This window comes from Pseudonaja textilis, chromosome 5 (genome assembly GCF_049901715.1).
Source record: "Pseudonaja textilis isolate UNSWEBS1 chromosome 5, rPseTex1.2, whole genome shotgun sequence".
Taxonomy (NCBI): Eukaryota; Metazoa; Chordata; class Lepidosauria; order Squamata; family Elapidae; genus Pseudonaja; species Pseudonaja textilis.
This window is the reverse complement of record NC_141994.1, coordinates 36,429,942-36,455,863: the sequence shown is the minus strand read 5'-3', so window position 1 is coordinate 36,455,863 and position 25,922 is coordinate 36,429,942. Positions and strand designations below refer to the sequence as shown.

Below are 25,922 nucleotides of genomic sequence, written 5' to 3'. Positions count from 1 at the left end.
TGAAAATAGTTTTAAAAAGATGAAAGGATGCCCAATCCTGGCACAGCTGATTAGAATATTACTATTAGCATATCAGCTGCAGCTTCTTTGCTACAGTGATATACTGTATTCAGAAGACTGGCCAAAGGCTGCCTTTAATATTTTGGGGGAAACTAATGGCTCTAGTTAGTGAGATTCTGCATATTTTTTATTTATTCCTAAATGTCAAGGTATACCAATATTTATTTTCTGCTGTGTTGCCAGGGGAATACTAAAGGTGTAAAAAGATATACAGAAGCTACAGGTTCCATGTTCCTATTGTATACTAACATTCAATAAAAATTTAATAGCTGATTCCTAAGTAAAACTCTGCTTTTACTTACTATATGAATAATAACAGTCAAACAATAGAAGACTTGAAATGACTTACTGAGGAAATATCAATGAGGTAGAATGTTGGTCCAGTAATTATGGTAGGCTCATTCCAACTAATATTAATACTGTAAGGAGATGTAGCTACTGCAGTTACATTTGCTGGAGGAGCATCTGGAGCTACAGGGGGAAAAGTACGTCAAAAGATTATATTAGAAAGACATATCAAAAACTGTCATTCTGAGCTTTGAAGACTTTATTATTATGCAATAACATTAATTAATACAATTAAGCACCAACTGCCTAAAACAATAGATTATAGCTGGACATGAAAATACATATTTATAATGCTAAAATACAATTTTCCTCCCAAAGATTTCTTTACTGGTACTATGCTTTTACCAAAAGGTACTATGCTGTTTTGGGGGGGTCGGGGAATTCTATTATTAATTATTATTATTAAGATCAATTCTATGGAGAGGTATATGATTAAATTTTGCATTAGCACCAAGATGGAAATTCACTTGGCAACTCTGGGGCAGCCACTACTTTGAAATTAAGCTTGCCTCCAAGGTAATCACTGTGGGGATAAAAATAGAGGCAGAGATAAATGTGCATTACTTTATATTTTTGGAGGAAAGATAGAACTATAATTCTGACTTCCTCTGTACAAAAACAACATATTGTGTATTCTTTTTCCTTATTGGATTATTGCCTTTAAGTCTATCTACATTCTTGGGGTAAAGTACATAAGTTTATTTTTGCAACCACAGGTCATCACATAGGAATGCTATAAAATATGAATAACAATAAAACAACAAAACAACAAAAATATAAAATAGAATAATAGAAGTATTATATATTAAAAGGTTATACAGAATAAAGCCAAAGCTACAGCTAAGAAATGAAGCATTTCTTCCTAAGTTTAAATGAGAGCAGACAAAGATAGCAACTTGGTTATTGGCTGTTGGAAAAACATCTGGAAGAAGATAGTTCAATTTTCAAGATCAGACTCCTTGAGTTTATCTGCCATTAATAATTTGGCCCTGATCTCATTGTAAATGGGGTAGTGTGGGACATAATGGGTAAAGTCCTCCACTTGACCAAGACTACAAAGACAGAGACAAATCTCCTTTTGAGATATGTGGACAACAAAGTCTGCAGACAAGGAGTGTTGAAGTCTTCTCAGTGAAGCACTGATTATGTTAACCAGGTATTGGGAGATACTTGCATCTTTTTTATAACGATGATACATACATGAACATTTGGATGATTGTACTAATCCCTGGGGTAGAAAAGAGAGGGAAATGAAATAATAGTTGATTTAGTAAAATAAATCTGATGTTTAATGGATAATTTAATTATTTAATTATAAGTTAATGAATTTTCAAAAACAGAAAGATGATTCATATACACGATTATGTAAAACTCTTCAGCCAAGATATTGTTCCTATGTGTGAATTTGATGCTTGTTCTACAGAAAGTAAATTCCTTCCCGTAATGCAGCTTCTGCCCCAAGCATTTATTTGAAAGCAAATTCCTCTGATACCAATGAAATTAGAGATTGTTCACATGAACATTTAAGCTCTGACAGCCTTTTTATTTAGTTCTGCTGTTAGCTATGCTGACATAGGCTGAACTAGCCTCAGTACAGAATTATGCCTTGCACTGAATCAACCTCTTTGTTTTGAGGGATTGCAAGTATCAAAGAACTGGATAATTCTGAAAGTGGTAGTCAACTAACTATATATGTGACCACCTCACTCAATGGCAACATGTCTGGGAAACAGCACCTCCTGACTGAAAACTACAGCTGCAAAAAACTCAAAAGGATGAACATTTAGACATTTCTATATAAATGTATTTAGGATCAGGATGTCAATGCCTTTCAAATTCTTCGTCTAAAGAACCAATATATCTCTTTACTGGCTTTTGTCATAGTTGAAGAATTTTCACCAAAAGGAGAATTATACTTCAAATAAATTAGTATAACTAAAATCTGACTGGAAATTGGAAATCTATTAGCTTCAGTCTAGAACCTTTATAACAAACATCTTACATAAACAAACTTCGTGCCAATGGCAACTGACACATATTGATTTAAGACTGTTTGTGAAACGAGTCTAGCCAGAAATGGGTAAGATATCACCATAGCCTTTCTCTTATAAATCACAGCAATTTACTCAGTAGGAATGACCCAGTCTTATTCACTCATTCCCATATAATCCAATCACTTCCTCTCATGAGCACTTTTCTCCTGGTTTTCACAATAATGCATTTTCTGTAACTAATATCCATCATTTCCTGATTATCATGCTTCTATGCTTCCACTGGAATGTAGGTCTTATGGAGGTCAGGGTCATTTTTTCCCATCCATCTGTGTCCTGATGCAAAGGCAGCAGTTAAGTTTGTTAGCTGGATGGTACATTTGGATAGCTTATCATTTTACAAATTGATCTTGATATTCAAAATAATCTTTCGATTCAAGCTCTATTCCTTTTAGCAAGGCCTGTACTAGCAAAATAGCTTTAAAAGAGTGGTTCAACTTCTACCTGATTTCAACTTTTTTACAATATGGAATCTTCAGATCAGACAAACATATTTAAACAAATAAATTTAAATTTATTATTTTAGTAAATGTCTTCTGGTCTGAATTTTATTTGAAACAACTACAACACAAGGGAATGCTAATTTCTCCTCCATTATTGCATAGCCAGTAAAAAGTAGCAGTATAGAAAAAAATTGCTCTCTCCAGATTCCTTGGAAACCTGATGGTTAAAAAAAAGGGTAAGTTGAGCAAGATATTTTTTTTCTTAGAGCAAACTTCTACTGGAGCTCTATGGATTATACCAATGTTCTTACTCTTTTCTGCCCTTTATAATTACTGACTGAATATATAAAGGTAAATACATAACTCTACAAAGGATCCATACAACGTTTCTTTATTGGTTCATCAGGTATCCTCATATATAACTCACAGTTATGTCGAGATTCATCTCAATGTCCAAATCTTTGCATAGCTGGATTCATAGAGTAATCTTTCATCCCATAGTAGTGGAGCAAAGGTGAGAGATGCCAGCATGATGCTGGGGTCCGAGCAAGAGTGAAGGAACCTCCCCCAACCCACCAAGGGTCAATTCAGTGACCAATCAGGATTACAGATATGGCCACATGACATGGACTACATTTCCCAGGATACCTTAACTACATTTACCATGATACATTTCCTTAGGGGACAGCTCACAATTCCTAACTAACTAAGCCAATTCCCCATTAACTATAAACTGTCTGGACAGCACATACTCTGTCTTTCAATATTCTGGAAGACAATTTTATATATAACCCACATGATAAGGAGAGAGCAAATACAGTAGCATTCAGATTGGTACCCAGACCTTGCCACTCTGCTGTGATTCTTTGTTGTTGTGTTTTGCTGGTCATTATCCCTATACTACTACTGTATATTTATTATACCAAATGAGAAAATATACCAAAGTGATTAAATTTACTTATCAGCAGAAATAGATGGAAACAGTACTCTGACATTCCCATAACAAAGGAACCAACTTCAACATGCCTATATACAATGTGCAGATTTAGAAGTCCTTACATCTAAAAAACATCCAAGTTACCCAGGAGCTTGCTCTTCCTGAAACCATCATCTGTGAACTATCCTTAAATATCACATTTCTATTCTTACTATGTTACAGAGCACCTGATTATGACATCGAACATGTAAACCAGCTAAATTCACTACTAACGTGGGCAACCTGCCCACATGCTTTTATCTTTCTTGGTGACTTCAATCTACCTCATATTAACTGGACCCTAAAGGAATGTACAACTGAACCCATACATGCAAGATTCTACAATGCTGTTACAAATCTGGGACTGGAACAACTAGTAACCAACAATACTAGACTTAACAACTGCCTCAATCTCATCTTCTGCAATAGTTTGAATTTAATTTACGGAATACAAACTAAAGAACCCTTTTCCAACAGTGACCACAATATGATTGACTTTTGCCTCAACATATGCCCACACAAAAATCATCACAATGATGTAATCCCCAATTATAACTTCAAAAAAGGCAACTATGATCATATAGACAATGATCTTTCATCCCTTGATTGGCAATTTCTATTCACTGGATGCAATACTGTTGAAGACCATTAAAACATATTTTTACTTGAAGTCAAAAGAGTCACCAAACCATATGTACCAATAACAACTCCCAAAACAAAAAACAGATTACCCACAACAATAAGGAAATTTCAATCCAAAAAGAGATCACTCTCATGGAAAAACAAATCTGGTCACGTTGCCAAACTTCAAAAGCTGATACAAAAATTTATGCCACCAGATAAAGACTGAATGCACCAATTATCACATTAAACAAGAGGAAAACCTTCTATGCACCAATTCCACCCATGCTTTTTACAATTTTGTAAACAACAAACTAAAAGACTCAAGGTCCATCCCACCCCTGATAGGACCTAATGGCAAAGACTGCAACGACGACACCATTAAAGCCAACATCTTTAACACATTCTTTGGCTCAGTATTTGTAAACAGCAATGGATCATGCCCAGTATTTCCTAGCCGAACCACAGAAAACTACAATGATCTAATATATATCGATTTTACAGAAGACAATGTTGAAAAAGCACTACGCAATCTAAAACCATCTCTATCTATTGGACCAGACGGAATATGTGCCTACTTCTTAAAAAAGCTATCCACTGCCATAGCAGATCCTCTAAGGATAATCTTTGAAAAATCTTTCAGGACCAGCTCCTTGCCTAACCTATGGTCACAAGCCATGGTCTTCCCCATCTTCAAAAAGAGAGACCCCAGCCTAGTTGAAAATTACAGACCAATCTCTTTATGATGCGTCCCCTGTAAAGTCATGGAATCAATTATTAACCAATCCATTATCCTCCACTTAGAGACAAACAACCTACTCTCTAATAAACAATTTGGTTTCAGAAAAAAGCTATCCTGTAATCTGCAGCTCTTACACTGCAAAAACATATGGACTACACATCTCGATCAGGGCAAAGCAATAGACACAATCTACATAGACTTCTGTAAAGCCTTTGATTCAGTGGTACACGACAAACTACTCCTAAAACTAAAATCTTATGGTATCTCTGGACAACTGCATAACTGGATAGAAGCATTCCTGTCAAACAGACAACAAATGGTCAAAATTGGGAGTGTCCTATCAAATTCTGTACCTGTCAATAGTGGTGTCCCCCAAGGCAGTGTTCTAGGACCAACTCTCTTCATACTCTACATAAATGATCTCTGTGATCACATTAAGAGCAACTGCATTCTCTTCGCTGATGATGTAAAGCTGTTCAATACCACAGACAATACTGCTACCCTTCAAAAAGATCTTGACTATGTATCAGAATGGTCAAACAAATGGCAACTTCAAATCTCAACAAATAAATGCTCTGTCTTACATATTGGCAAAAAAAAATCAGAAAATAAAATACAAGCTGAATAGTCATGACCTTGTTCTGTAAAGGACCTTGGAATGCTCAACTCTAATGATCTAAGTGCTAGAGCCCACTGTAACTACATAGCCAAAAAGGCATTAAGAGTTGTTAACCTAATCTTACGTAGCTTTTTCTCTAGTAATATTACACTACTAACTAGAGCATACAAAACATTTGCTAGACCAATACTCAAATAGCTCATCAGTCTGGAACCCACATTATGTATCTGATATTAGCACAGTTGAGAAAGTCCAGAAATATTTCACAAGAAGAGTTCTCCACTCCTCTACTCATTGTAAAATACCTTATGCCACCAGACATGAAATTCTAGACCTAGAAAACCTTGAATTACGCCGTCTTTGGTCTGATCTAAGTATGGTATATAAAATCATACATTGCAATGACTTACCTGTCAATGAATACATCAGCTTCAACCATAACAACACAAGAGCACACAATAGATACAAACTCAAGGTTAACCGTACCAAACTTGATTGCAGGAAATACGACTTCAGCAACAGAGTGGTCAATGTCTGGAATACTCTACCTGACTCTGTGGTTTCTTCCCCAAACCCCCAAAACTTTAACCTTAGACTGTCTCCTATTGACCTCACCCCTTTCCTAAAAGGTCTGTAGGGGGCGTGCATAAGTGCACCAATGTGCCTACCATCCCTGTCCTATTGTTTCTTTTATTTATTTTTATATGAACCCATTTTATGTATTCATAACTATGTATATACTTATACCTATTATCTTGTAAGTGATTGCCAAATCAAAATAAATAAAAATAAAAATAAATAAACAGAAATTTGGTAGGAAAACAGGAATAGAAAATTGTGTTTATCTTTCCAGATGGATTCATTACATTCTATTAAACTACTGGTTTTCATGTTGATAACCATCAAAGATTAAATTCAGTATAGGCTCAATGGAAATTTCAAATGGCTGCCATTGTTTCTGTCATTATTAACTTTTCAAGGACTGGATAGAGCTCAGTGATCCAAAATACAGTAAAAAACATTTTGCACATACTGAAACTGCAGACCAGGAAATTATTTTCTTATTGAATTTCTATTTTCCTACTCTATCCTGGTTCGTAGTAGTTTGAATATCCATCTAGAAAAGAGGATCCAACACTTGATCTTAGCCAAATGTCCAAGCAGCATAGAAATTTTATGAGAAGGATAGATCTTTTACCTCCTATATATGTGTCAGAAAGAGGAAATTTTGATATACAGCTTTTTCACTACTTTATAAAAATGACTGTCAATCATTCTTTTATTAAGACAGAAGCATATGGTTTAATTCAGATACTGTAGAAAATATCTCATTATAAAGCAGAATTATATAATTTATCATCAGTGCAATAATAGTCCCATTGACCTATTTTATGAGACAGAAAGACAGCTCCTAAGAGAACAATTTGTAAAACAGAAGGCAGAGTATTGTATCTAAATTATGGAACAAGAAATAGCATGATACACAAAGTTAAGGTTTTTATTCTTATAATTATCAATATGCAAAAATGTTGATGAAAGTCCTAAAATATAATAAATTTAAATGAAAACTGTCATGGCTACATAATACATGAAATTATTTTTTTGGGTGTTTATTTCATTATTACCCAATGAATTCAAAATATAATTTGGCAAGTTAACGACTATTCTTTAAAATACGTTATATACACAAATCGAATGTGAGCTTGTGAAGAGAAAATATTCTAGTATCTCTGTATGTCAATGACACCTTTCGCTTATTTATTTACTTGTTTGTTAAATTTATATGCTCAACTCTGTTACAATAAGATTTGGTGATATACTTATCAATTATTTTTCCTTTTCAGCAACCCTGTGAGTTGATTGAGCTGAAGGACATGAACCTTTACTTACTCTTTGTAATCTAATAATCTAGGGATATGAACAAACCTCAGTACCTTAATGATTTCATGTCACTGTGTTTCACACAAAATATTCAAACAAAACTGTTATTGGAGGAAATGGTGACGATGCTTGACTCAAAAAGACAAAAGATGAGGTTGTTGAACTTAAGCTAACATTGATGTTCTCTGGAGGGAGAATAAGAAAATATTTTTACCCTACTTTAAACATTTGTTATAACTTGAAAAGTTATTAAATTTAGCAGGTTTTCTGATAATTCACAAGCAGCTGCTCAATTATGCTAGTAAAAAAAATCTATTTAAAGAGTGCAATATGTTTTGCTATACTTTCTTTGCACCATTAGAAATGGTACATTTATTTTAAAAGAACAAATCGCCCAGTAATGCCAAATTTATACTAAGCAAATAAGATGCTTTAATGTTGTTAAAAATTGTTTTAAATGTTTAGCCTTTGAAAACCTTAGTTAAAATACAGCTATTGGTGAATGAAGGAAATATTAATCCAAACTCTATGTTATGTTCAGTGTGAGTCTCTGTTATATATTTATGTTGTGCAAAAATGTAATATAAATATATAAAAATTTAAAATATAAAAAGAAGTAAGTATGGAAATGAAAGGTTAACTGAAAATCCATTTAATTGTTCTGAGTCTCCAAATTCATGATCAGGTATGTTATACATTCAATTCCTAATACACGAGGGCGGTGGAGAGGGAGAGAAATTTAAACTGAATAAGTGAATACTCTTGGAAACATATAGTAGTAATTTTGTAATTAATTGAACCTATTATTAATTTTCCATGAGTTTTATAAAGTTGAGTTTTCTATAAAATTAAGGATTATTATAGTCTTACTTACAGCCAGGAAGAGTTTGTGTAACAATCCAAGGTGTAGAATTGCCATAACCAGCATTTGTACAAGCAGAAACTCTAAATCGATACCATCTAAATTTTTTCAGATCATATACTGTTTCTTCTACAACATTATCAGCAAGATATGAGTATTGCTCCTTCTCATATTCAATACATTCAAAAGAATCCCAGCTATTGCAATGGATGGATTGCAACTGTGTAGTAATCTTGTAGTTTTGAAAATAGCCCAAAATAGTAACTGGCATTATCCATCTCAAGGTCACACTTGTTGACTGTACATTTGAAAATGTTATGTCTCTTGGAGCGCTTGGAGCTAAAAAATAGTAATAATAAAACAATAATTATAATATTGCTATATTATTGTGCATTAAAGCTAAGATACAGTTATACATACACTCTTTCTCAGTCTGAAAGTCTTTATTCCATACACTAGAACAAAGAATGGATATTTCCCATAGTCACAGTCATAACATTGAAAATATATAGAATACAGATATATTTTATGAAGTCTACATAGTTTATACAAATATTGTATATCCTTAGAGTTTTAGGATACATCATTCATATCAACTTTCTTTCTGCTGTTTGGAAACATATATTCATTGTTATTACAATCTGGTTTAGACTTCAGGTTGAAGAAGCAATACTAGGACAGTTATTGTTACTTTGTCTACACACACACAGCAAGATTTATTATGGATGAAGGGACTATAATGTGCATGAAGATTTATTTGTAATTTAAGAACTTTTCTCATTAGTTCCAATAAAAAAGCATATCTATTCCTATATTCCTCTGTGTATTAGAATTCTTTTCTTCGCCTGCATCTGCTAAAGTAAAGATCTATATTTACATCTGAGATATTACACTATTTTAAAAATGTTTTGACGTTTAACTTATTTCTAAATAAATCTTATTTCAAAAGTAAAGAATATATAACATTATAAAAGGTGAAAATAACTTGAAAAGAACTGAAAATTATTTTTTAGCTTGATTATATGTTCTTAAATGAGTCAAACACTTAAATAAATTCCATTCTTTTGGCTATTTGGCAGTCCTCTGCTTTTTTTATCTCTAAAGTTTCCAGCTTTTTTAAATCTCTAATGACTGCTTCCAGCATCCCTCAATGTTTTCTTTATATAAAAAAGTTACCATTAGATTACAGATTCCAAGGTTGAACTTACATTAGCAGAAGGAAACAGCCATTTATTTTTCTAAAATAAAATAATACTAATGAAATCCTTTACTTGTTCATATTTTTTATAAATATTATTTGGTTATCATGTTATATTACACTACTTATTGTTAAATTATTGAATGAATATGACTCATCTATTGAAACAAAAATTTTCATCTATCTATGGGAGCCATATTTTCTTTCAGTATTTGCCCTTTGTACTTTTTATTCTCTTTCAGTTTAAGTACTTTGTGCAAAGCAGAGAATAAGAATAAGAAACAGTAAACCATAGAAATTCAGAATTATCATAAAAATAATTCAAAGAAATATAAACCTAGTTTATTCTGCCATTTACTACTCGCTCTGAAAAACTATTATTGCATCTACTATCTCAGTTATCCATCACTTTACACATTGCCTTTTCTGATTTAAACTAATATCTCTTTTTCAAAATCTCATCAACTTGACCTAACTACAATTTTTTTTATTTTCCCCGTCTCGTAATCCATTCAGTCTTCTTTTATATATTGTTATCTGGTTTGATTCTCATTCCTGACAAAACCAACTCAGCATTATGATTCTCATTAATCCAGAGCTTGTTCTTGATTCTACCTCTTCCTTTACACATATATTTCTTAAGTAAGTCACAAGCACTTGCATTCAACGTATTTCTATCCTATACTCAAATTCTTACATTCATATAACAAAGTAGACTTAGCACACAATTATGCACAACCATTTTTGTTTCTTTTGATAAACTTTCATTATTACAACAGACTATACACAGGGGTGGGTTTCTACTGGTTCTGTCCACCTCTGTAGAACCGGTAGCTCTGAAGAGCAGCAGACATAGAACTGGTTCTATGTCTGCTGAAGTTTTTGCCCACCAGTCCATCCGGGCTCTTACCTGACCTTTATTTCCTGATTTTTTTCAACTTCAGCTGTCATGCGAGGCACAGCTGCAGTTAAAAAAGCAGGAAAAAAGGGCTTTTTGAAAGGCTGCTTCTCTGCACGCAGCATGCTGATGATGATTTACAGGCGCACGCAGGCAGCGTGCAGGGAAGCACATCATAAATCACCGAACCTCGTAAATGACCGAACTGGTAGTTAACCCTGTCGGATCCCACCCCTGACTATACACTGCTTACTAGAGACCCTTCTACCAGTATTTCTCCACTCATTTCCCCATCTTTCACTAACAATCTATGGGGGTTAATTCACTCAGTTTTCCCTATTAAACACAACTACCTTGTTCCTTGATATATTTATTTTAAGACCCATACTCCTTGTTGCATCCTAAAATCTATTTTATATGCATGGCAAATCATTTGGGTTTTCAACTGTTCAACAGGCATCATCTGCATATAAAAGAATACATAAATTACATTTTCAAGCAACCCTCATATATTCATCCACAAATATTCACATCTTATATCTCTTTGTTTTAATTCTCATTGTTGATGTATTATGGCTGGTTAGTGCCATAATAGCCACCTTTTAGCCTTCAACACACAATTTTTAACAGGGTTAAACTGCCACCTCAAATATTTTCTTGTCTCTTCAAAATTTCTTATAATTTTATAATCTTCTCAAATTTAAATTTTAAATTTAATATTTTTGTTCTCATATAATGTTTTATATTTTGGTACTCTACTGTACACTAACCAGAGTCTTTTTTCAGGGAAATATGTAGTCTAGAAATGCAAAATATAAACAAAAATTGGAGCTCTGTCTTACATTGTTGAGAATTTGATAATAGGTTCAAATGAGTTGTGTTTTATTACTGTTTTCACCTTTTCCTCTATTTTTATAAGCTGCTATTGCAGGGTTTTTTAAACAGCAGAATCTAAATATTGAACTTTTTTTCACAATAAAAATTCAACCATCACATTCTTTTTTTTACAATTTTCAGAAGTTACAGTTCCATTTAGTTTTTACATGCTGGTGGTATTTATTCTCACAACTTTGTATATTTTTATTCTATAAATTGAAGCAAATTATCCTACACTGTAGAGTAGATAATGATAAAACATGTAACATTCACGTGAGAATACCATTATATCATAGGTTATCATATGTAATTCTTTTTATGATCATGTATTGTTACACCCAGTTGTAATAAACCTAACAATAAACAATCAAGTTATACTTTGAAAGCTCTTGTTCAGAGATTTTGGAATGAGGTGGTGAACCTAATTTGATTTCACTTAGCATCAGAAATAAATACTTTGGCAGTGACTCTGAGTTGGCTATGTGTCTGTGACTAACTCTGTCCATCATAAATAAGAAGCTGAGAATAACTTTAAAACTGTTTCCATTCCTAATTACAAGTCTCCAATTTCAAGTGGCTGCTACTCAACACAAAAAAATGCATGAGAACACACAGCTAAGAGAATGTTAACCCAATTATAAAAACTTTATTGTTGTTATAGTTGTTTGCATGAATTCCTAAGAACAATTACTTCAAACTATTGTTCTTCTGATATATTTTATAAAATAACACAAGTTTTAACACAAATTAATAGTATGCTGTTCTACTTAGTTTTGAAAACTTAATTGAAAAGGAATTGTAAAAGAAATTTCTGAAATTATTAATTATAGCTTGACATTTAGGGAATTGGTACCTGTTTCTGAAAATGTGCTGGTATTACATAACTGTTCTTCTCCTTCTCCAGCAGCTGTTGCAGCTTTTATTTTAAACTGGTAAGTTGAATTGGATAGCAAGTTTCTCAAAATATACACTGTTTCATTAAGAGATGATGAGATGGTTGAATTCTCTCTAAACGTTATGATGTAATTTGTAATGATTCCATTTGTTTTCATAGGAGGATCCCACTGGAGCAGGATTGAGTGCCAACTGGTTGCAATACACTGGGTATTCTGGACAATATCTGGTGCTTCAAAGAAAAGTACAGATTACATTCAGATAAAACTAAAAGACGATTGCAACTTCAATATGATCAAAAACAATTCAAATGCAAAAAGCATTTCAGCATTTCATATTATATTATAATAAAAGCACTTTAGTAGATCTACCAAAGGAAGTTGTTGGCTTTTTTCCAGCAGTAAAAATATAATAGAATGAAATATATTTTGATGTACCTCTATTTTATTAATTACGGTTTTTATAATTTCTCTATACAGGAGATACATATACCATGCTTCTTGAGCTAAGTAAACTAGTATATTGGCAATAGAAAGATGCATGGAATTGGGAAAAGAAAATCAGCATTGATGTAATATTAATAATTTTAATAACTGTGCAACTGGATTTATAATAATTAACCAGATCCTGAAATTAGGATAAACTTTTGATTTTTAAGTTAGATGAGAAATCCATGTTTATTTCAATTAAATTTTGAATAGCTAAAATGTTTCTTCTGCAAAACCAGTACATATTTGATCTTAAACAATCTAACCTGATTCCATTGTTGTGAATTGTACAAGGTTGCTAAATTGATTGCCATTTCCAACTTTTGTAAATGCAGAAACACTGATGGAATACACGGAAAATGGTTCAAGTCCAAATATATTAGCTTCATTGTGTGAACCTGAAATGTTCTTAGATTAAGAAAATAGTTAATTATGATGATATTTTATTGCTGCAATAAATTCTTCAGAATCATACCATAATCAATTAATGGGAAATCAATCTACTATGAAATATATAATTTTCTGATATTAGACTCCATTTCCAATGTTATATTCAGCTCATATAACATGTTCATATGAATTTAGAGGGAAAAATTACATGCATGCAGGACTACTGAAGCTTCCAGTTGAGGATCTATGGCAGACTAGATGTCCTTGAAAGAGTGGGAATGGCATTGTGTTGGAGATCAGTGGCCAAAGAGCAAATTCTGGTTAGCTTTGTCTTTTTGGATAAAGGAAAGATCACAAGATCACCTGCTTGCACTCTGGACAGCTGCTCTGAGTAATTGTCCAGAACAGACATTATGGCAAATGACTCATGAGTAAAATAGTTGGGGGGTAAAGTAAAAAGCCTCACTTTCTTAAAAACTTTGGGATAGAATTAATCTACAGCTAAAGAAATGTTTTCTGTGTAGCAGGATAAGACAATTCCACCTGATGAGTCAATGTTCTTTTTAGACTATAAAGGAAAAATAATTCTTAAAGGTTTAGAACTTTTGACAAAAAAACTGGCAAGGAGAGGATGTAAGATAGTTTAAATGGATAAAGGGGATAGATTTTTACATATTGTTTTGACTGAAAGTGCTTTTGAATAAATTGGAATTAAAAAGAGATGATCTAACTGGAGCTTTGTGGAAATGTTTTTTGTTTGCTGTTAAAAAGTACAGACAATAGATGGATTTTACAAAACCAAAGATAAAGATAATGTGAGCCAGACTGTGATGCTGATTGTAACTACAGTACAGAGAGCATCTTAGAAAAAAGTATTAAGGGCACAGGAAGACAAAATGGGGGGGGGAAGAGTCAGCTTGTCTTTCACGCTTTCCCTTGCAATTGCAACACTTCAGTTTTGGATTACAATATGATGATAGCAACAAGAAAAAAGGGGCAAAAATATCAGGGAAGAGAGGATCGCTAGAGCAACATGCAGTGTGAGGAATTACATTAGATTTACTTCACAAAAATGTTTAAGGAATTGGGCAATAGGTCAGCCAAATCACTTGATTACATTGATTAAATAATTGGATACTAAAGTGACACGTTTTTAAAAAGTAATGCATCAAAGACTTGTAAAAAAAGAAAGAGGTTTGGATTAAAAAGTGAATGCTATTCAGAAATAGAATGTTCTTTGAGTTAGGAGGACATGGCCAGAGGTTTGGGTGGCATAAGTACTTGTGGAATAAACAAATATAAATTTATAGATAAGTCAACCCACAAAAATATTTAACCAAAATGCCATGAAAAATGTACTACCCATGGATAAGCCGACCTTTGAAATTTTGTGTTTTAATTTTCATAATTAGCTTATCTGTGAGTGGCTTGTTTTTTAAGGCATTTTGGTTTAAAAAATTGAGGATCATCTTATCCATGGATAGGTTTATTCATAAGTATATATGGAATATATGAGTGCCTTTTAAAAAATATTACTGTATATATACATGCATAAGCCCATCCATGGATAAGCCAATCACAATTTTGGGGGCACATTTTGACACCTAAAAATCTTATCCACAAGTATATATTTTTGTACATTTTTTGATTCATAATATTTCCATTATTCATACTTCATGCCAAGAAAAATGTTCTTCATCAAAAATAGTTGAAGTTCATCCCTCAAAAATCCTAATTGGATTCAACTGATGTAATGCCTATCTTGTTCTACCTCTTTCAGATTTGCTTCATCCAGGATGAGAGCACTGTTCTTAGATTTTTCCCTGGACAAAAAAATTATCTTCTAATTATTACCTTCCACAGAACTGATGGGTTTTTAAATATATAACCCTAAACCTAACCCTAAAGTTTAATGTTTATATATATTAATTGTGCAAATTGTACCTGGTAAAATGTAGCTTGACTATTGTTTTCAGAAATATTAAAAACATATCTTCTAATGACACCATTTGGCCTAGGACTTGGATCCCATTTCAGCCATGCAGAATTGTGTGTGTAATTGATAACTGTCAGATTCTCTGGAGGTGCCAATGGGACTGTGAAAAAAAAAACATTATTCAGATTAAGGCAATATGACTTTATATACAACAAAAACCCAGTATTTGTTATACATTAACATTTTTGACATATTGTTCTCCTTATGAATATTATTTTATAATATTATTATAAATATTAAATCGTATATGAAGCCATATTTTTCGGAACTAAACATCTATTCTACTAGACTGTATAAAGTCAGATGAGTTATACATGCCTTGGTAGCAATGTAAGACCCTAGATGAGTACAGTAGCAGCTAGCAAATACAGAGAAACTGAAGCAAATGACAGCTTACAAATTCACATACATTGTAACTGCCTATTTCAAAAGTTCTGTGGCTATAGCTGAGTAAATGGGCAGATAGGATAAGGAAATCATAAGATGGTCAAAGGTTCCATCCTATGCAATTTACAAAATAAAAATAACAGAGCCAAGGAGAGCAACTGCAAATAACAACGAAAATGAGTTTGATCCCAATTATTCCACATAACTCTACTTCAATTAATGACAAAAAGATATTAAAACATGACCAAGATATTATCTTTTAACCTTGTAAACATTGGATTGATTGAGAAATCTGCATCTTGCAAATGACTCACCTGACTCATCTGTAGAGAACATAAGAAGAGCATATGGGCCAGGCCCTTTTACAGTTTGAGCTGATACAAAAAAGCTGTATAGGGTAAATGGCAAAAGGTCTTCTAAAATAATTGAATTATTGGAGGTAATGAAAGAAACATTTTTTTCTGGCCCTTGTAGCTTTAAGTCATAGCCTCTTATTATGCCATTTGGCCGATATGGAGGATCCCAAGATAACATCACTGAGGTAGATGAAAGGTTTCTATAAGTTTTCAAAATAGGTGCAGAGTCTGGAACTGCCAATTAATCAGGGAAGAAGCATAAAAGGGGAGAAGCAAACATTAATCTGAAATATATAGGAAGCATCAGTATAGGTTTGTCTGTGTGTGTATGTTGTGTGTAACAATTAGAGCAAATTACCCATCTATACACCAACACACACACACACACACACACCCCACAGACTTTCTTTAATAATTTTTAAATAATTATTTTACAAATAATGTTTGCCAATAACATCACATGAAACCCAATAAATGTTTTATTTATTTATATTTATTTTATGTAAAAATATTTCAGTAGTCTATCCTTGAGGCAATAAAGACATGAGATATTATCATCAAGACCTCTTACTCCAGGAAGGAAATGCTATTGGCACACCAGTTATTGAGCATCCTATCCACTTCTCAAAATCGGAAAAAAAAACCTTAGGTGTTATAATAAATTTTACTTCTATCATTTTTTTCAGGTCTTGATCTTCTAAAGTTGATAGCTGAATAAATGTATGCTATTTTATTGACAAAAGATTGCATAAGTACCTCACAGCAGGTTGTAAGGTAAAACTTCCCGCTTCTACATAATCAGAGGAGAAGGGAACAGGCACACAAACAAGGGTCTTGGATTCCATCCTGCCAGCACAGTAAAGGTGGAGAAGCACTTATACTTAATCTCCCTATTATCAAACATGAGCTCCTACCAATATTTATTCATGTTCATATTTAATCTTCTTCCACTGCTTTTATAAGTATCTCTTTTCTTTTTGTTTATACATATAAAAGAACTAACCAATAGAGAGAGGCAACATGGACAGAATCATTAGCAACACTCTAATCTAGAGTTCATCTGACCACTTGATGGAATTTCCCATTAGATTGTTGAAAAATCCCCAACTGCCTACCAGGAGTCACTTGCAACTATCAGATGCTTTGGGTTGACCATCTTAATCAGTTCCCCAACTCTGTGGAAATCATCAGCAGTAACTACCCTTATTTAGACCAGGAAGCAATTCAACAATGGCAAAGAACTGGTTATAATTACTTCCATGCTCGTATCAAATGTCAACTCCTTTGGTGTAGACTAGATCTAATGAATGACTGCCTGCTTAGAGAAGCAATTAAGATTTCCAACAATTGGTGCTATGGGTTCTAATCTCCATTTATTGTATAGAGGATGTTGTAGTAGCATATGTGAAATGGTTCAATGTCTATATTGGAACTTAAATAAGTGTGATTTTCATAAGGCATATTAATATATCTACCAGTAGTTGTCATTATTGGTAATTTGCAAATCAGGGTCAAGCTGAAGAGTCTCGTATGTGAAATTTGGGAAATGTAGAAATATTTGGGAATGGAACAGAAGCAGGTGGCTATTGAGATATCAGTTTAGAGAACTGGGTTTCAGCTCATTCACTGAAGAATAATTATAGCTTTATCAGGGATGAGTCCAACTCATGAAAAGCCACAATAAACTAGATTAAGATTCAACTGTCTTATTAAAAATTTAAATTTGTCTGGTTAGATGATATGGATCAGAGAAGTTTCCAAAGAATTTGCTTCAATCAATATCTGAAGTAACAAATTCTCAGATGGGCCCCTTAGGAGATACTTCCTAATTCCACCTGAATAAGGGGATTAAGGGTGGAATAAGGATCTTGGTGATAGCCTTTAAAATTTTGGATTGTACAGCTTCTAACCGATAAGCATCCTTATACACACATAACTGAACACCATGTAGTATTGAGCCCAGTACTTTAGCCTTGAAAAATGTCATGGCTGCTACTACATTGCTGTTACTATATTGACAAGAGTAACTAATAATTGCAAATAATGTTTTTATAAGATCCTTTTATTGACTGATCCAGTGAGTAGCTCTTTGAAAGTGGATGCCCAGCTCTTTAAAGTTGTGATATTAATTGCAAAATTTCAGAACTTTGGAAGAAATTATTGGAATACACATTTTAAGAGTCTTAAAAATAGTGTGTTTCCTATATTAAGATTAGATTAATTAAATAACATTTTTCATTTTTATTGGACATGTCAGAAAAAAAAAGGTAGACTGTCAGCTTCACAATGCTTGAAGTATAGAATGTTGGCAATGATATTTATGACAGACTTGCATACAATCCTCCTGTTTTGATCTAGTATCCATGAGCTTCTTATTATAGTTTTGGGATGAGTAATCTGGGTTAAATATGTAATTGTGTTTTTACATATCAACTGCTGGAATTATTTAGGAATAATATAGTATTATTATATTATAATTATATTATACTATATATTATATACTATACTTATAGTATTATTATATTATATTACTACTGTTATATATTATATAATTATAGTATTATAATACTATTTTTTTTTTTGAATAATATAGTATTATTCTACTATATGATCTTTTCGCTAGATCAAGTATAGTTATTATGAAAAAGAGCAAAAGGGTGTTTGTCTATGAGGTCAATCCAATTAAAAAATAAAATACTGATACACATGGAAATACTGTATTAGAAAAAGAAATGAACTAGCTCATGCCACAAGCTACACAAATACAGTCTAAGTTATACAAATCATATACAAGCTTATGTCTTAATAAACCTATATTTAGCAACAAAGCAATACAGACAACATACCATCTTCTTCAGTTCTGATGTATAAACTTAAAGTATACATTTCTGATGATCCTTTTTCTGTTGCTGGAGTAATGTTTAGAAAATAGTTTGCATATTTTTCCAACTTATTCAAAATTATATTTGTATCATATACAAGAAGTGACAAAGTCTCATGATTTGTTTGAGTATCCTTCATTGTTAATGAAATATTATAGAAGATGAGTCCATTGGGCTGCATTGGTGGGATCCAGCTTACATTTACTACCGTGGAAGAAATGTTCTGATAGGCCAGCTGGTTAACAGGTCCATCAGGCACTGTAGGAAATAAAAAAAAATGTTATCTGTATGTATAATATCTCTATTCTTGATATCAATGTATGCAGTTGATGTGAAGCATTATACATCAAAATAAGTTCATGTTGTTCGTGGGACTTTCACATAATTTATTTTTATTTATTTCAATTTTTAGTTTTTTATCCTGCTTTTACAACTTTGTCACTCAAGATAGTAAACATGCATAATAGTTCTTTCTCCTTCTATTTCTCCACAATAACAATCCTGTGAGGTAAGCTGGGCAGATGGTGACTGGCCCCAAACCACCCACATGGATTTAATAACATGTTTAGGGTCTCAACCCATAGTTTTTAAAAAATACTATTTATACAAATTATATCTAATCTCTCACATTAAATGTGTAGTGGCAAAACGTAAAAAAAATTATACTATATGATTCTGATAATCAGATGGCTTAGATCATAATGATCCTTAAGAGAACTTAAAGTTCACTCAAAAAGCCTTACAAATGAGTCTGTAAAGAATTACATATAGGGTTTCTACACACAATATAAACTTTTTTACATACAGTCTTGGTCTGTACATAGTTGCATTATTTCACTGGTTTGGTTTCCATTCCCAAGAGCTGTGTTTGCAGTTAACCAAAGTGTGTAGTGTCTCCATTTTGCTAAGTTGCTCAACACTATCGATAAAGTTGAATTATCAGCATTGCTGTCAATTGTGGAAGTGGTAAAATTCTAGACAGAAAACATTAGGAAAATGTTATCAAATTAAAATTAATATTTCTCTATAAATTATGTACTCCCTCCTATGACTAAATGAACATTATGTATTGCAAACATTTATGATACGTAAACAAAAAGCAAATCATGATAACACAAACAGAAGATTAACTTCTAGATGCAATAGTATTAGGCAATCAATCATGTGAATGTTGGTGAAGAAGAAATAATTATATTCGCTTTATCTGACTTCAGTTATTTTACTTATTTTTTGTAAAGCTTGGATTGCTTGATTTATATACATTCTCTGAAGGTAGAGGGAGTCTGACTTGGATCATGCAGGCTGTATATACTTTTAACTTAAAATATAACATTAAATTCAAATTATTCCATAAATATATATATATATATATGGAATAATTTGTTGATGTATGTATGTATGTATGTATGTATGTATGTATGTATGTATGTATGGCATTCGGCTTTGTTCGGGTATTTTCCCACGTCATTGTAGTTGTGCTTTTAAAGTTGTAGCGACGTTTCGGCAGAATCTCATCTGCCATCATCAGGCTTCTGTATTGTGTTCGTCATACATATAAATACCCGCGAAAACTTAAGAAAAAAATAAATAAATACACACACACACACACACACACACACACATTGTCAAACACTTTCAGATAAAATTAAGAAGTGGATATACCTGTACATAAGTGTCAGAATCATTTTTGTAGTAAACTGAATAAAACTGAATGACACCATTAGGTTTTTGAGGAGGATTCCAGAATATTCTTACTGATGATGAAGTGAGATTTTTATACCACAAGTTTTTAGGTGGATCACCTGGAGCTGAAAAATGTAAACATTTACCAACTGTCCAAAAAAAGGCTATTTTGTTTCTGCTCTACAAATGTTTCAGGAAGGGATTTTATGGCTAAAATCCTTTCTTTCTGCTGATCTTTCTGCTGATAATGGAACTTAGCCTTTGGAAATACAAAAGGCTGCTATTATAATGATATATGTCCTGACACTCTTTGCTTTCTATTCTGTTTTGTGATATGGAAAGGAGCATAATAATATATCATTAATGAACAGACCAAACCAGCATTATTGAGGTGGGTCTATACAATTCATATTGACAGTTAATTCTGGTGAAAATTAATGAAAAGTAACCTTTCTATAATTTATCATTCATTTACAAAGATATATATTAATATGCAATAAATAATTGCATAATTCTTTGTTTGCATTACACTGGACAAAGCACAAGTCCAAATTGACATGAGTTACAAGGCATTCAGAGTGCCTTTGAACTGATGTAGCCAAATACCAGAATGAACTGCATCATCCGAAAACTTCAGAGGACCAATGAATGAAACAGCCATGAGTCTTATGAGTTCTCCAGAAAAGGAAAATGTGGAAGTGGGAAGTTTTGGCATTTCATTACACTACTCTTGGGTCAGCAATGCTTAACTTTTTCTGTAGTTTCAAAAGCAGCCTAACTACCATCAATAATGTTGTGTCAGTCCTGTGTACCCACATTCATTTTAAGCTTTTTAAGTAGCAGCTTTCCAAAAGGAACCCCAAAATATGAATGAAATAAGAGCAGCAAGTGGTGAATACACATGCCTGCCAATTTCAAGATTTAAAGAATATAAAACATTATTCATTCAGTATGCAGAGATTGATCTACCTTTTATGAAAAGGCAAGTTTCAAAATTCATATGAAAAAAGTAATATATTAAAACAACTATCATTTGGCCTTAGGGGTATGAAGGCCATTTTTTGAAGGAATATGCTTTATAGAAAATTACAGGCACAAGAATCTGTGTGGCTCCCAATCCCTTTTCTAGTAGTCTCTAGAGTTTCCTCTGATCGTGTGAATAAGTGATAACACGTAGTTTCCCATTATTTTGAATTAGGAAGCATAAAAACTGTACTGTTTAGTAAAATAGATATTATTAAGAAAAGAAATTACCAATTCTTCATCAAACATAGGAAAATACTTATGAATTAGGCCAGAATTATCCAGTTTATTACTGGAGATCCAAATGTAGCAGTATTTATGTCTATGAGTAGAATCAGAACTATTAAGAATATTTAAGAGAGCAGCTCAACATCCAAAAAGAATAAGGAATATATCTTGCAGCAGGTGAGCTTTATATCCTTACTCTGGAGAACAAACCAAGGAACAGTAACTTTCTATTAAAAAACAATTAGGAGGAAAAAGCCCTAGAGTAGAAATAAAGAAGGGCCAAAACTGAGGGTTCTTCACTTGTTACTAATGTAGTAGTCCAAGAATAAAAGACATAAAAAGTTTGTGCTGGCAACATCCCCAACCACAAAAGCTTTTGACTTTACAAACACATAAAGCTTAATTTCTGATTACCGAAACATCCTATTTTATACATATATAATATTATAATATAATAAATACTTATCCTCTTTTTAAATCACTACTAAGAACATTCTCAATAGTATATTACATTATTTATTCTATTAATCATACCCATTTACCTCCTTCAGAGGTTCTGAAACTTATTGTGTCACTTTTTATATTTCCATCGCCAAATCTGGTACTTGCTGTTACATAAACACTATATTTCTTGTTATATTCTAAATCTGTTAATTCTAGTGATAGTTCAGATGCATTGATATTTCTTGACATAATATCCCTAAGCAAACATATAAAAGAGAATTAAACAGCTGATTAACAAAACAAGAACTAAATAGTTATATATATTACTACATGTGCTAAACTAGAGTTTCAATTTAACACTATTGTATTTTTTGTTAGTTCTTCACTCTATCTGCAGTAACAATTGGTAGTCTTTCCAGTACTAAAGGCATTCAGACATATTTGTATCATACTGGTTAAAAAAATGTTTTTGCTCTTATGAGAAACAGCTTTTTTGTAGCAACATCTATTCCAGGAACATCCCTACCACAATGAGGTACACAGTAGGACTTGGAAAGTTAGGAGTAGTGATCATGCATGAAATTAGCATAACATTTAATTTGAATTCTAAGATTGGAACTGTTCTTAGAAAGCAACATAAAGGACTGGTAAAGATTCTTATGTTACATTACTAGTTCAGCATCTCAACAATGCATAGCTGTTTAGTGTATATATAAAATATCATGGTATATGAATCAAAGACCAGAATATGGACATGAACTAATTGGAGATACCAAATGCTACAATTTGTTCTGTTACTTTCTACCCTCACATTATTAAGCAGGAATAAATTGGCCATTTGCTACTAGTGTAAGACAGGATCCACTCCATTCAATAACAATCAATAACAGTAGTCTGCAAGAGAACCACTAAAAATTCTATTTGGTGTAGCAACATCTTGATTTTGAAATGATGATTTCAAATGTTTGAAATATCTAGCAAGCATTAATTTCTAAAAACATTGTTGTCTATATTTAAGTTCAGTTAAGAATAAATAGTTTATTCACTAATTATTTATTCATTAATTATTCACTAATATTAACGTATGTGGAATAAAACTTGAATTACAAGGTTAAGGGAAAACATTAGGAAAATCTTACCAAATATAAACTGTATAATAAAGGATAATTCCATTTGGCTCAAGTGGTGGTTGCCATGACAATATCACAATGGCATCAGATAACTCTTTTACTGTGAGCAGTCTTGGAGGGGAACTAGGAGCTGCAAAGTAAATATACAATATATTGTTGATTAATTATTGCTACAGCAAATTTGAGTGTTTACAATATCACAAATTACAGTTATTATATTTGAAGCTATTTGTTTTAAAATGGCACTTAAGAAAGAATAATTTTACACGGTGGTGCAAACCGTCAGTTTCTTTGATTTTGAGAAGAAATAACATTTCATGAGAAAATAGTGCAACAAGAATATCATAGTAATTCACCTTCAGTCCAAGATTATTGTAATTTGTTTCCTAGTAATAAAATATGAATTTAATCAATACAAATCAATATAAAATAAATAAATTCCCCTGAGAAGGATGAAAACCAATTAGCATTACAATGGAAGATGATAAAAACTGCACTATGCTTCTCCATTGAAGATTATAGACTGTAAACTACCATGCTGATCTAAGGCAGATTAGTAGATATTTCTCAATTTTTCATTGTAGGGCTGAAAGAAAACAATTGGCCCAAAGTCACTCAACTTGTCTTCCATGCCTAAGAAAGGATGAGTATCCCATCCAGCAATCCAATTCAAGCACAGCAAGACAGTTTACAGCTTACATTAACTTTATTAAGCAGTACAATAAAGCAAAACAGAAAGACTCTCCCTAAATCTTTTTTTAATATGGCAGATGAAATAAACTTAAAAGATACATGGAGAGAAAGAAATGCTAAAACTAAACAATACACCTTCTACTCAAATAGACACATATCATGGTCCAGAATAGATATGATATGGATGTCAACAGAATTGTTAACTAATATCCAAGAAATAAATATTGAAACAAGTACTTGGGCAGATCACAATCCAATGACAATTAAATGGAAAGGACAAAGAAAAAGATCTAGATGGACGCTAAGTAATACTATTTTTAAGGAAAAAGACTTCACACAGTGGGTGGAGAAAGAAGTGGTTTGCCTAATTGGGGGTTGTATTACCAAGCTACAAATTTTCATGTGGGTTAAGGAATGGATAACATCAAGAAATACTAGATTGTTGACACTAGAAGGACATGATCTGTTGTTGGGGTGGCATGCTTTTCTATGGTATAAAGGAACTAAAACACAGGGGTACTTTAGAAGACATTATATACGGGAGTCTCTGTGGTTAAACTGGGAGAAAATTAAAAGACAATGTTATTTGAAAATTCCAGTCTGGCTATCAACTATTGAAGCATTTACTTATCCTATAATATACAAAAAGGAACAAACAGTTAGATATGGTGAAATATTGAATGAAAAGGGTGAACTTAAATCTATACAAAAACTAGAGGAACAAGGTATAAAGATGAATTGGTTTTTATATGCGCAAATACATTCAAGGTATGATAAAGATTTTAAAACAGAAGGTTTCTATGATAAACTGACTAATTTAGATAAGGTTTTGACAGGTAGTGATGAAAAGATGATTAAAAAATTGTATGGATATTTATTAGAAATTAAACTAGAAGAAGAGCAAGTTAAAGAAACTATGATTGCTTGGGGGAAGAATTTTGGATATGGGATTGATCTAGAGAAATGGCAAAAATTGTGGTCTCAAAATTATAAAATGACAATGTCAACAGCATATAAAGAAAATTTGTATAAGATGTTTTACAGGTGGCATTTCCCCCCGACAAGAATAGCAAGAATGTTCAAGAATAAATCCAAAAAATGTTGGAAATGTCATCAGACACCTGGCTCATATTACCATATGTGGTGGACTTGTGCGGATGCTAAAAAATACTGGATTAAAATCCACACGTGGTTGGAAAAAATGACAAAAAAGCATATAGACTTGAAACCAGAGATTTTTTTATTGGGAATTTTACCTGAAATATATAGTAAAGATTTGAAATACCCGATTGTAAATGTATTAACAGCGGCTAAGATTGTATTTGCTAAAAACTGGAAAAATGAGAAAATACCATCACAGGAGGAAATTATTACGAAAATATTGGAATGTGCTGAAATGAGCAGATTGACATTTGAAATTAGAGAACAGAATGATAAACAATTTTATAAAGTTTGGGATCTATTCTATCAATGGTTAGACAATAAAGTATAGTAACGAAATATGTAGACTCTTAGAAAATACTAAATATATAAAGATGTATTCTTTTCTTATTATATCTACAAAATGTTTTTAGGATAGATTTGGGATGATAATATGAATTGTCACAAAACAAATTAAGTAAAATATGATTATTTTCCAAAGCATGAATGAATAAAAGTATAGTCAAATGATTGATTAATAATGATACCAATGTATTTAATATTGATTGAAAATATGAGATCATATACAATGTAATTGTAATTGAAGACTACG

The 25,922-nt window shown here is 32.3% G+C and overlaps 1 protein-coding gene across 2 annotated transcripts in view; it reads right to left on the bottom strand.

The window, feature by feature from the left end:
- Positions 1-25,922, bottom strand: part of PTPRQ (protein tyrosine phosphatase receptor type Q) — a 105,991-nt gene that overhangs the window by 29,697 nt on the left and 50,372 nt on the right. For both annotated transcript variants that reach the window (XM_087934505.1, XM_087934506.1), the window contains exons 34-44: positions 23,486-23,606; positions 22,445-22,602; positions 20,631-20,776; positions 19,774-19,942; positions 18,933-19,226; positions 16,045-16,320; positions 15,292-15,443; positions 13,224-13,365; positions 12,429-12,701; positions 8,616-8,942; positions 410-531 (exon numbers count right to left, since the gene is read on the bottom strand). In XM_087934505.1, the coding sequence (XP_087790631.1) occupies positions 410-531; positions 8,616-8,942; positions 12,429-12,701; positions 13,224-13,365; positions 15,292-15,443; positions 16,045-16,320; positions 18,933-19,226; positions 19,774-19,942; positions 20,631-20,776; positions 22,445-22,602; positions 23,486-23,606 (2,180 nt within the window). The remainder of the gene's footprint in view (positions 1-409; positions 532-8,615; positions 8,943-12,428; positions 12,702-13,223; positions 13,366-15,291; positions 15,444-16,044; positions 16,321-18,932; positions 19,227-19,773; positions 19,943-20,630; positions 20,777-22,444; positions 22,603-23,485; positions 23,607-25,922) is intronic.